The sequence below is a fragment of the Anolis sagrei genome, chromosome 2 (assembly GCF_037176765.1).
Source record: "Anolis sagrei isolate rAnoSag1 chromosome 2, rAnoSag1.mat, whole genome shotgun sequence".
Lineage (NCBI taxonomy): Eukaryota > Metazoa > Chordata > Lepidosauria > Squamata > Dactyloidae > Anolis > Anolis sagrei.
This window is the reverse complement of record NC_090022.1, coordinates 171,397,105-171,410,085: the sequence shown is the minus strand read 5'-3', so window position 1 is coordinate 171,410,085 and position 12,981 is coordinate 171,397,105. Positions and strand designations below refer to the sequence as shown.

Here is a 12,981-nt window from a genome sequence, read left to right as displayed (position 1 = left end):
AATAGCAACTAGGCTTGGGTAGGTTCGTTTGTTAGTTTCTAAAATCGTAATTAATTCGGATTAAATTACCTTTTGATCCAATTTCGAGCCATGCAGGAATAGTGGGAGGAGCAATTCCGAACTGAAACAACTTCCCCATTGTTCGGAATTATTTTCGGATGTGGCTTTGCATGCCCGGCGATGCAAAGAGGGACGAAGTGGGCGTGGCTAAGCACAGCTCTTCCTGAAGGCCACTGGGGGCGTGGCCTTCAAGAAGAGCTGTGCTTAGCCACGCCCACCCCGTCCCTCTGCATCACAGCTCACCGCAAGGGAAGGAAGGGAAACTGCGAGATTTTAATGGTTATGGAGGGAGGGAGGGGCACCTTCCATTAACGAAGCAAACGAAGCGATTCGTATTTCCTGATATTGCCGATCTTTTTTTCAAGAAAATTTCGGAAATAATTTCAAAATCGAATCGCCAGCGCCCCCTACATTCGAAACGAGTTTTGAACCTTTTTTTTTGGATTACCCAAGCCTGATAGCAACAGTTAAGATATATATATATATATATATATATATATATATATATATATCATAATGAGTTCCTTAAAAACAAAAGAACCAATGAACGAAATCACACCAAATTTGGCAACAAAACGTCTCTCAACACAATGAGTGACTATCAATCAGAAAGTTATGATTTTGTCACTTGGGAATTGTAGTTGCTGGGATTTATAGGTTACCTACAATCAAAGAGCTTTCTGATGGAATTCCATAAATGATGGAATTGAACCAAACTTGGCACACAGTTCTTCCATGACCAACAGAAAATACTGGAAGGGTTTGATGGGCATTGACCTTGAGTTTGGGAGTTGTAGTTCCCCTACATCCAGAGAGCACTGTGGACTCAAACAATGATGGATCTGGACCAAACTTGGCACGAATACTCAACACGCCCAAATATGACCACAGATGGAGTTTGGGGAAAATAGACCTTGACATTTAGGAGTTGTAGTCACTGGGATTCACAGTTCACCTACAATCAAAGAGCATTCTGAACCCCACCAACGACAGAATTGGGGCAAACTTCCCATACAGAACCCCCATGACCAACAGAAAATACTTAAGGCCATCCAATCCAACTCCTGTCACCAGGGCAAGAGAACGTAATCAAAGCCCTCCCGACAAAGGGCCATTCAGCCATAGATATAGAGAAATAGATAGATATTATTCACACACAGATGTTCTTAATGTGAAATTTTGTTTTTACATATGGTACAAAAGGCCTGCTAATAGAGTCTTTCACTTCATCCAAAGCTACCCAGTGATTCAAAAATATCCCCATCATAGCTTTGGAGAGAGTAACAAAATATGAATTCATAAAGAATATGAACCTGTCCCACATACAGTGGCAATTAACACAAGGAGCATGAGACTCACTGCTTGTCGATGATTTGGAAAAAAAATGCCAATTTACTGACAACCCCCCAAAATGTGGATACGATTCTCTGGCACCTCATGTTTCTGTAAACCCTTTTCCTCCTGCTATTTCAAGTAAAAGTAGAAGAATCACATACCTGATGTTTTTGCCGGCGTTTTCGTTCTTGTTCGATCTTCTGCTGTTTCTCCAGCTTCTCAGTGATGCGAGCTTCCCTCAGGGACTGTCGTTTACTACGTTTATACGCCTTGGCATTCAGTGCCGTCTCCAGAGCCGTATCCCTTCTCATGCATACCACCACTTCTTGACGCAGCTGTAGTTTAAACCAAACATGGAACTCTTAGTATACCCTGCCATCCAAGACATTTTAGTAAATACTGCAATCTTTGATATAACGTATATACTCGAGTATAAGCCGACCTGAATATAAGCCAAGGCATCTAATTTTACCACAATAAACTGGAAAAATGTATTGACTCGAGTCTAAGCCTAGGGTGGGAAATGCAAAATAAAAAGATAACAATAAAATTACATTAATTGAGGTTTCAGTAGGTTAAATGCTTTTGGATATTTACATAAAACTGTAATTTAAGATAAGACTGTCTAACTCCGATTAAACCATGACTCTCACCTTCTTCCATGTAAATGTGCTCACCTATCCTTCCCATAATAATGAAGAGAGTAAAATAATATATGTAAGAAGAAGAAGAATAAATAGAGAAAAATAATAAATGTAATGTAAACAATAATAGAGAAAAATAATAAATGCAATAATAATAATAAATAGATTAAAATAATAAAGATAATAAAATAATACTAATAATAGAGTAAAATAATAAATAATCTCAACTTGAGCTTTTTCAGCCTAAAAAGGGAGCTGAAAAACTAGGCTTATACTCGAGTATATACAGTAACTGCACTGGGAAAATGGATAAAAAATGGAACTCATCAAATTTTTCACCTTACCACCTATTGGCAGAAAAATAGAATAAATAAAAGCTAAGGACAACCATATATCCTGGTAATATCATAACCTGTGAAAGTAATCAGAATAGTTAAGAATTATATGAAGTGGAGACGCAAAGGTTAATGCTCCACTGTCTGCAATGGTTAAAGCTCCACTGACTGCAACAGCCATTCAAACAATGTAAATCATAAATGTCATTTTCAACAACACACAACTGTATTCATCTTTTATTGCTCAAATAGCTCAGTGGTTCTCAACCTGTGGGTCCCCAGGTATTTTGGCCTACAACACCAAGAAATCGAGCCGCCCGACGGCTGAGAAGAGCGGTATACAAATATCTATCTATATAAATAAAAATGTAATGTTCATTTGTGGGATTAACAGAATTCAAAAACCACTGGACGAATTGACACCAAATTTGGACACAATACGCCTAACAACCCAATGTATGTCCTTCACTCAAAAAAATTTGATTTTGTCATTTGGGATTTATAGTTCACCTACAATCAAAGAGCATTCTGAACAACCAACGATGGAATTGAACCAAACTTGGCAAACAGAACTCCCATGACCAACAGAAAATACTGGAAGGGTTTGGAGGGGTGTCCTTTGGTTTTGGAGTTCTAGTTCACCTACATCCAGAGATCACTGTGGACTCAAACAATGATGGATCTGGAGCAAACTCTACACAAATACTCAGTATGTCCAAATGTGAACACTGGTAGAGTTTGGGGGAAAATAGAATCTTGACATTCGGGAGTTGTAGTTGCTGGGATTTATAGTTCACCTACAATCACAGAGCATTTTGAACCCCACCAACAATAGAACTGGGCCAAACCTCCCACACAAACCCCCATGTGGGCCACAGCAACGCATGGCAGGGGACGGCTAGTAGTAAATAAATAAATCTCAGCAGGTTTACCATTTGTTAGTATTTCTGGGAGTTGAAGAAATGGCGACCCATAAGTTGAGAACCACTGAGATAGAAGCTAATGTCTAAAAATCAAACCCATTTTTTAAAGTTCTGCAAGCATTTTTTTACCTTACAGATTTGCAATGAAGCTGCACACCCTGCATGGCCTCCCAGCTGAGTGAAATATTAATTTCTTAATATTTAACTCTTGATAAAAAGCACAGGGAAGTAAATTAAATTTCTAGAAGCCAACACCATTAACTCACTCCCCCACACCATTTCTATAATCTAAAATATCTGACAAAATGAATATTGGTCACAACTAGAAAAAAAGAAAAATTATATGTATAGAAACATGATTCCACCACCACCACCACCACTACGCTACACAAATGCTGTTTCTCTTACATGGGCATTTAATTACAAAAATCCCGAATTCTATTTTCTAGGAGGGTCTCAAGCAATAGAGTTGAATCAATGGCACAACTTACCTGTCTCTGGAAATTAAGCAATCGTAGTGCTTTAAGTTCAATGGTAGCTTTGGTTCTCAGGTCACCAGCCAGGGACCCAGGAAGGTTTTCAAGTTCTTGGATTCTGTGAGCAATGCGAGCTTGTAGGCTGCACAACACAAATTAGGAGTCAACATGAGTTTATCAAGCTTTTCTATTATATCTAACAAGAGATTTTTAGAGCACTAATATACTGATGTAATTTACCACAACACAGCACTTGACATATTTTGTGTTATGTGTCCCATCAGCCTTAGCCAGCATGGGTGATTGTCAGGAAATGGGAGTCATAAACCAGAACATATAGAGGGCATCAAACATAGGAGAGCTTTTCAAACTTCTAAATAACCTGATTCACTGGTTTGTAGGCTTTGTCGGACTGTATGGCCATGTTCTAGAGGCATTCTCTCCTGACATTTCGCCTGCAGCTATGGCAAGCATCCTCAGAGGTAGTGAGGTGATTCCAATTCACGCTTGTGTTTTAAAGAAATATTTAACAATTAAAGCTATAGCACTTTGTTTAAGTGGAATACAGGCTTATTAACAATCTCTTCTGGCCATGCTCCAAACAAGTTACCCAGCTTAGAACCCATCTGCCCCAAGTGTGGTGGAGGCTCCTTCTTTGGAAGCTTTTAAACAGAGGCTGGATGGCCATCTGTCAGGGGTGATCTGAATGCAATATTCCTGCTTCTTGGCAGGGGGTTGGACTGGATGGCCCATGAGGTCTCTTCCAACTCTTTGATTCTATGATTCAATGAAAACAGCCTTCATCAAGAAGTTATTTTTGAGAGAAGTACAGGTGAAACTGAGGGCCCATCTACACCACCAAATAATGCAGTTTCATAATGCAATTTAACTGTATGTCATAAAGAAGATGGGAAAAAACTTGTTTTCTACTTCCCTGGAGACCAGGACTCAATGGAGTTCAAATTACAGGAAATGAGATTCTACCTGAACATTAGGAATACATTTCTGACCATAAGAGCTGTTGAACAATGAAACACTATGCCTCGGAATGTTATGAAGGCTCCTTCTTTGGAGGTTTTTAAACAGGTTGGATGACCATCTGTTATTTGAGCTTTGGTTGTACTTTTCCTACATGGCAGGAAGCTGGACTAGATGGCCCATGTGGTCTCTTCCAACTCTATTATTCTATGATTCTAAGGAACTGGATTATATGGCACTGTAGCCTCAGGGCGCTTCCACACGGTGGCAAAATCTGTACCAAAGCAGGTTTTAAAAAACCCGATTTGGCAGATTCCCATCCTCACTCCCCCCCCCCCAAAAAAAACCCTGGCTTTCTTGGGGGGGGGGGGCTATATGCCATCCTGCTTAAAATTGGGATGGCATGCAGCCACCCTGAGCCCCCCCCCCCCCCAATTTACCCCTAAATATTAAGAAAAACTTACTTGGTTGTCATAACTTTCCTTCTCGCACTCTCCTGACATGAGGAAATGATGCACCAGGAAAGAGCAAAGAGGAAAGTTATGGTGGCCAGGTAAGTTTTTATTAATCTTTAGGGGCAGGCCCGTAGCCAGGATTTCGTTCCGGGGGGGGGGGGGGGGGCTAAATTTTTTTCAGGGGGGGTTTCGGGGGGGGGCTGAGTCTGAGTGAAAGAGGGTCTAGCCTAGCAAACCTTTTGTATCATTACCCCAATACCCCCATGCATATGGGATATATTGAGTATGGTGATCAGATCATGATATGAATAAACATAACAGTTTAAATAATGCACCAGTAAGGCCTTTTCGCGAACCACCATGAGAATTTCGGGAGGAGGGGCCTGAAGCCCCTCAAGCCCCCCCCCCCCAGCTACATGCCTGTTTAGGGGTAAATTGGGGGCTGGAGGGGGGGGGTGGGTGCCATCCCAGACTTTTGGGCTCCAGAAGCCCAAAATTTTCAGGGTGATTATGGGGACTCAGCCATGTATAGTCCCAGGACTGCCCGGAAGTGAGTCCCCATAGGCCTGATACCTCATTGCCTTTCAGGATCTAATGAGGTATCAAATTAATTCAGAACCACTTGGCTTAACCCAAATTAATTTGTTTTTACCGCAGGCGTAGTCTGGACACCTCCAGTTAAAATCCAGACAGGCCCTGGGATATGGTCCTGTCCGGATGGGCCCTCATACAATGCAGTTCAATGCAGTTAAACTTCATTCTGAAACTGCATTATATGGCACTGTAGATGGGGCCTGTAACACAGAAGACGTAATTTAAGAATCACACTTTTTACCGATATTCTCGCTCTTGAAGGATTTCCACGGGGTCAAGTCCTCTTGGTTTCTGAATTGGAGTGATACGATTCTGCTTCTGATGGAGCTGCACCATTGGGGCAGGTTGCGCTGGCTGCCCGGGTGACTGAGTTTGGGGAGGCATTACAGGGGATGCTGCTGGAGGTACCGCTGGAGGTGCTGGTGAAGGACGGCCGGTTGGCTGAGGAGGAATCAGTTTCTGAGGTGTGCTAGTAGGGGCTGCAGCATTTGCCATTGGTCCTGTTGAAGAACAGGGTGAGCAAGAAAGCAAGAAGATTATCTTCTGATGTTATGATATGGGTTGAGTATCCTTTATCCAAAATGCTGGCAACAAGAAGTGTTTTGGATTTTTTTTTTCAATTTTGGAATACATATATGTACATAATCTATACCAGGGGTCCTCAAACTAAGGCCCGGGGGCTGGATATGGCCCTCCAATGTCATTTACCCGGCCCTCGTTCAGGGTCAACCTAAGTCTGAAACGACTTGAAAGCACACAACAACAACAACAATCCTATCTCATCAGCCAAAAAAGCAGGTCCACACTTCTCACTGAAATACGAATAAGTTTATATTTGTTAAAATTATTCTTCATTTTAATTACTGTATTGTTTCAAAGTGTTTTTTTTTTTTTGCACTGCAAATAAAATATGTGCAATGTGCATAGGGATTCATTTTTTTTTCCAAATTATAATCCGACCCTTTAACAGTTTGAGAGACTGTGACCTGGCCCTCTGTTTAAAAAGTTTGAGGACTCCTGATCTATACATTTATTTCATTTATGTTGTATGTATACTGTATACATACAACATGGAGGTAATTTAATACACAACAATGTGGATGAAACCAAGTTTGTGTACACTCAACCATCAGAAAGCAAATGTGTCATATCTCAGCCACCCATAGGGATAATTTGGAATTTTTGAATATTTCAAATTTTAGAATTCCAGATAAGAGATATTCAACATGTATGAGAAAAGATATTGAAACTTTCAAAGTCCAGTTTATCTATTTTGATGCCTGAAAAATATTTTTTGTTCGCTAAATTTCTTCCAAAGAGGCAGGACTGTGTATGTTAGAGTCGCCATCCTATAACATTCAAACCTTACAGAATTATAAAATAAATTAATTTAAAAGGCTGAAACTGGCCTCAAGATAAAACTATATTGTTATTTTGTTCTTTCACTATTAACTTGTCTTTCTGTCTACTACATCAAGATAAAACTGACTATCAAGATAAAACATGATCTCGGATGCAGTTTGTGTGCACAAATTTCTAAAATAAAATTAAAGTTACACGAAAACAAGTATCAACCTACCAATAATAATAATAATAATAATAGTAATAACTTGATTTATACCCTGCTCCATCTCCCCCAGGGGGACTCGGTGTGGCTTGCATGAGGCCATGCCAATCAATACAATACAAACAATATAACACAAAACATAGTAATGTATTATTATTATTTATTAACTTTATTTATACCCCCTAACATCTCCCGAAGGGCTCGGTGCGGCTTACAAAAGGCCAAGGTCCTCAATAAAACAACAGCATAACAAATACAACAATAAAACTCATAAAACCAAGTAAAACCAAGCAAAATACATAAAATGCAAAATAAAAATAATATACGACACAACAATATAAAATCAAGCATTAAAAACACAGAAAATTTCACTAGGCAGGGCCAGATGCAAGGATAAATTTAAAAAAATTAAAACACTGGGAGATAGGACAATGTAAATTATAAGGAGGAGGCTCCGGGAATGAGGAAGGGTTTCATTGCAGAAACCATAAAATAAAGTGTTTCTAAGGACATTTTGTGCAAAGTGTGGTCAGGGAGAATCTTATATTCAATCACTGAAGGCACATTGGAATAACCAGGTTTTCAGGTTCCTCCTGAAGATTGCCAATGTGGGGGCTTGCCTAATATCTCTGGGGAGTGAGTTCCAGAGCCGGGGGGGCCACCACAGAAAAGGCCCTCTCTCTCGTCCCCGCAAGTCGCACTTGCGATGCGGGCGGGAGTGAAAGAAGAGCCTCTCCAGAAAATCGAAGGGATTGTGTGGGTTCGTAGATAGAAATACGGCCGTGCAGGTAGGATGGTCCCAAACCGTTCAGGGCTTTGTAGGTCAAGACCTGCACCTTGAATCGGGCCCGGTAGACAAACGGCAGCCAGTGGAGCTCCTTAAACAGGAGGGTTGACCGCTCTCTGTAAATATAGCTTAAATATATAAGGACCTGACAGCTTATTTCTTTCCAATCTTAAGGTTCTTCTAGCCACTGACTAAGTAGCAGAGGTGTGATAGAATATTTTCAGTTTTCTAACTCTGAACTGACCCTATTGTTTTTGGTTAATATTTTGACTAAGGTCTCATCTACACTGCCATATAATGCAGTTGAACTGCACTGAAATGCATTATGTGAGTCTACACTGCCATATAATACAGTCCAATGAAGTTAAACTGCATTATATGTCAATGTCATTATATGTCAATGTAGATGGTGCCCATATTTTTTAGACTTACACATGGATATATACTGTAATATTCTATCATGTAATATTTGAAATGTTATTACTGCACAACTTCCTCAAGAAGTTCAATTTTCTCTGAAAATGGGCAACTGTTATTTAAAAAATGTGGTATTCCATCTACAAGTTATAGAAATTGTACTGGGGTAGTTTTGATTATCTTTGTTGTAAAAGTCTTGAAACTTTCATAGTTTCCAAGTTTTGAAGATACCTTGTTGTTCATGAAATGTATATTTTTATTCTAGCACACCTATGAACCATCACAGAGATTAAGATCCTCCGGGAAGGCCCTGCTTTCCGTCCCACCGTACCAGATGCAGGGCTTTTTCTATTTCTGCTCCTGCCTTATGGAATTCCTTGCCACCCTATATGAGAGCCATGCATGACTTAGGACCTTTTACTCTAGCATTTAAGACCTGGCTTTTTACTAGAGCATTCGATCTCTGTTAATTTTTAATTTCTGTATGTATGTATTTTATCTTTTACAATTTAGCTGTAAATCGCCTAGAGCAGCGTTTCTCAACCTGGGGGTCGGGACCCCTGGGGGGGGGGTCGCGAGGGGGCATCAGAGGGGTCGCCAATGACCATAAAAAATACAGTATTTTCTGTTAGTCATGGGGATTCTGTGTGGAAAGTTTGGCCCAATTCTATCATTGATGGGGTTCAGAATGCTCTTTGATTGTATGTGAACTATAAATCCCCGTAACTACAACTCCCAAATGTCAAGGTCTATTTTCCCCAAAATCCAGTAGGGTTTACATCTGGGCATATTGACTATTTGTGCCAAGTTTGGTCCAGATCCAACATTGTTTGAGTCCACAGTGCTCTCTGGATGTAGGTGAACTACAACTCCAAAATTCAAGGTCAATGCCCACCAAACCCTTCCAGTATTTTCTGTTGATCATGGGAGTCCTGTGTGCCAAGTTTGGTTCAATTTCATTGTTGGTGGAGTTCAGAATGCTCTTTGATTGTAGGTGAACTATAAATTCCAGCAACTACAACTCCCAAATGACAAAATCAATCCCCCCCTTCCCCAATTTATTAAATTTGAGCATATTGGGCATTTGTGCCAAATTTGGCCAAGTGAATGAAAATACATCCTGCATATAATATATTACGATTCATAACAGGAACAAAATTACAGTTATAAAGTAACAACAAAAATAATGTTATAGTTGGGGTCACCACAACATGAGGAACTGTATCATGGGGTCGTGACATTAGGAAGGTTGAGAAACACTGGCCTAGAGCATTCTCGGATGGAGGGCGATTAATAAGTAATTAAATATGATGATGATTATGATGATGATTGGTGGGGACGAGAGACAGGGCCTTCTCAGTGATTGCTCCCTGGCTATGGAACTCCCTTCCTGGTGAGATCAGGTTGGCCCCCTCCCTCCTGTCCTTTAGAAGGATGGTAAAAACTTGGCTGTGGGACCAAGTTTTCGGGACAGGGCAATGAAGTGGCAATAGAAAAGATGACAGGGCCAATTGGATTCGATGCGGATGGCTAGGACGGTTTTAAATGGTGTATTTTAATATTTTGACAAATGTTTTTTAATGTTTTTATTGTATGTGAATTAGGTAACCATGGAAAAATTTGGTTCTAAACTCGTTTTGTTTTTAGGGGGCCCTTGCGTTTCGTTTTTTTTAATAATTCCAAAATTTTCCTTTTAAATATTTTGAAATATACCAAATTTCGTATAATTACGAATCGATTCGTTAATGGCGGACGCAATTGCGCAATATGCTAAAAAAACCTCCAAATGGGACAGGGGGAACTTCTGAAGCTTCCCTCTCCCTCTGTTGTTGACTGTTGGTGTGATAAAACAAACAACTGTCTACGAACCCACACGCTCACTCCGGTCATCTGGAGAGGCCCTGCTCGTGATCCCGCCTGCGTCACAAGCGCGCTTGGTGGGGACGCGAGACAGGGCCTTCTCCGTGGTGGCACCCCGCCTCTGGAACACCCTCCCGAAAGATCTCAGACAAGCCCCTACACTGGCAGCTTTCAGAAAGAATTTGAAAACCTGGCTGTTCCAATGTGCCTTTTCAGATTAGGAATCTCCCAGGACCAAATCCCAGAAGCACTTTAGTTACCAAGGTCACCGTACACCGCACACTGCACTTTTATCTTAATCCTACACCCCTCCGACACATCAGCACTTTTAACCCTGTACCCTACTTTGGCCGACTCAGTTTTTTAATAATGTCTTGTTGTGTTCTACTGTTATTGTTTTTGCTTGACTGTATTTTATTTGCTATGTATTGTATTGTTGTATTGTTTTTGGGCTTCGGCCTGCTGTAAGCCGCATCGAATCCCTCGGGAGATGCTAGCGGGGTACAAATAAAGTTATAATAATAATAATAATAATAATAATAATAATAAAAACTTGCACCAGACATGCGAAAATAATTACGAAATAATTACGAAATAATTACAAAATAATTACGAAATAAATTGAAAAAATTGTTTCGAATCTAATTTACTCCTCACACTATTCCTGCATGGCTCAATATTGGATCGTAAGCTAATTTAAATACGAATTAATAATGAATTACGAAATTAACGAACGAAACCGCCCAAGCCTAATGTGAATGCTGTGAATACCCTGAGTCCCTTTCGGGGTGAGAAGGGCGGAATATAAATGTTTTAAATAAATAATAAATAATAAAATGAGACACAAAACTGAACTTCAGTGAGCCCCCTTCCCTTTGAGACTCACCTTCAGGCCAGGGCTTTGGGGGTCCCCCAGGGGGCTGTCCGGGCATTCCTGGAGGTACTCCTGAGGGTCCAGGAGGAGGCATGTTAGGTCCTCCCATACCTGCACGGACATTAGAGGCATAGAGAAATAAAGAAAGCCGACACAGAGAAAGAAAGGCAGAAGACATTGTGGTTGAAGCAGTAGAGGGGTCACAGTACTTCCGCATCACCCTGGGAAGGTTCTGACTTACCATGAGGTCTGTTGTAGTTTGGAGGTGTCGGTCCAGGTGCGGGCCCTGGGCCTTGCACTGGTCCTGTTCCAGATACAGAAGGTGGAGGTAGAGTTGGCATTTGCTGCTGCATTCCTGGCATGGGCCTTTTTCCCTGCACTGCCATGTGAAGATGATCTGGCAATGGCTGCCCTCTGGCAAGCATCTTGTAGGCCATGATCTGAGCCCTCAGTTGGTGCAGCTGATTCTGGTTAAAAGGAGTGGGCCCCCGAGTCTGCTGCCCTAATGCTTGGGGATCAGTACCATCTAATGGAACTCCACCAGGGCCAGAGGGCATCTGAGGGCCAGAAGAAGGACCATTAGCTGGGACTGGACTGGATGCATGCTCAGAACCACCAAGTGGAGAAGGATAACCTGAAAAGGAGAGCAGGACATACGGAGAAAGTAAGAATCATTTTCAGTGTACTTCCAAAGTAGGTATGTTAGGAGATAAAGTACTACGTTTTTAAAATGAGAATCATAGAATCACAGAGTTGGAAGGGACCTCATGGGCCATCCAGTCCAACCCCCTGCCAAGAAGTAGAAATATTGCATTCAAAGCACCCCTAACAGATGGCCATCCAGCCTCTGTTTAAAAGCTTCCAAAGAAGGAGCCTCCCTTACTACACTACGCGGCAGAGAGTTCCACTGCTGAACGGCTCTCACAGTCAGGAAGTTCTTCCTCATGTTCAGATGGAAATTATAGTCAACCCTCCACATTTGCTAGGGTGAGAGTGCATGTGTTAAACTCAAGGCTCACAGGCTGAATCTGGCCTGCCATGTCATTCCATCTGAACATGAGGAAGAACTTCCTGACTGTGAGAGCCGTTCAGCAGTGGAACTCTCTGCCCCGGAGTGTGGTGGAGGCTCCTTGTTTGGAAGCTTTTAAACAGAGGCTGGATGGCCCTCTGTCAGGGGTGATTTGAGTGCAATATTCCTGCTTCTTGGCAGGGGGTTGGACTGGATGGCCCATGAGGTCTCTTCCAACTCTTTGATTCTATGATTCTATGTGGCCTTTCAGATGCTGGATTACAACTCCTGTATTCCTCATCATTAGACATCATGACTACAGATGGTGGGTATTGTGATACAGTAACATCTGAAAGGCTCCAGTTTGTTCTGTTTGAGTCAGGAGAGTGGCCTTTGAAATTAGATACAAAGCTTGTGCTATGATGTCTAACTTTAAAGTGTCCTTTAACCTTTTCCCAGTCACAGTCATAAGTCCTGTTGGGTTGCAATCCCAATTATTCCCAGTTTACACAGCAGATCATCAAAAGTGACAGGAGTTGTCCTTCAATAACATCTGAGTATGCAGATTAGGTAAAAACTAAAGACCACCTATCACTATATATAAAAGCTACTAGCCGTCCCCTGCCATGCGTTGCTGTGGCCCAGACTGTTAATCTGGAAAATAAAG

The 12,981-nt window shown here is 41.3% G+C and overlaps 1 protein-coding gene across 8 annotated transcripts in view; it reads right to left on the bottom strand.

The window, feature by feature from the left end:
* Nucleotides 1-12,981, bottom strand: part of SMARCA4 (SWI/SNF related, matrix associated, actin dependent regulator of chromatin, subfamily a, member 4) — a 114,495-nt gene that overhangs the window by 68,591 nt on the left and 32,923 nt on the right. For all 8 annotated transcript variants that reach the window (XM_060763327.2, XM_060763329.2, XM_060763331.2 and 5 more), the window contains exons 5-9: nt 11,547-11,939; nt 11,318-11,416; nt 6,042-6,300; nt 3,789-3,915; nt 1,557-1,730 (exon numbers count right to left, since the gene is read on the bottom strand). In XM_060763327.2, coding sequence (XP_060619310.1) covers nt 1,557-1,730; nt 3,789-3,915; nt 6,042-6,300; nt 11,318-11,416; nt 11,547-11,939 — 1,052 coding nt within the window. The remainder of the gene's footprint in view (nt 1-1,556; nt 1,731-3,788; nt 3,916-6,041; nt 6,301-11,317; nt 11,417-11,546; nt 11,940-12,981) is intronic.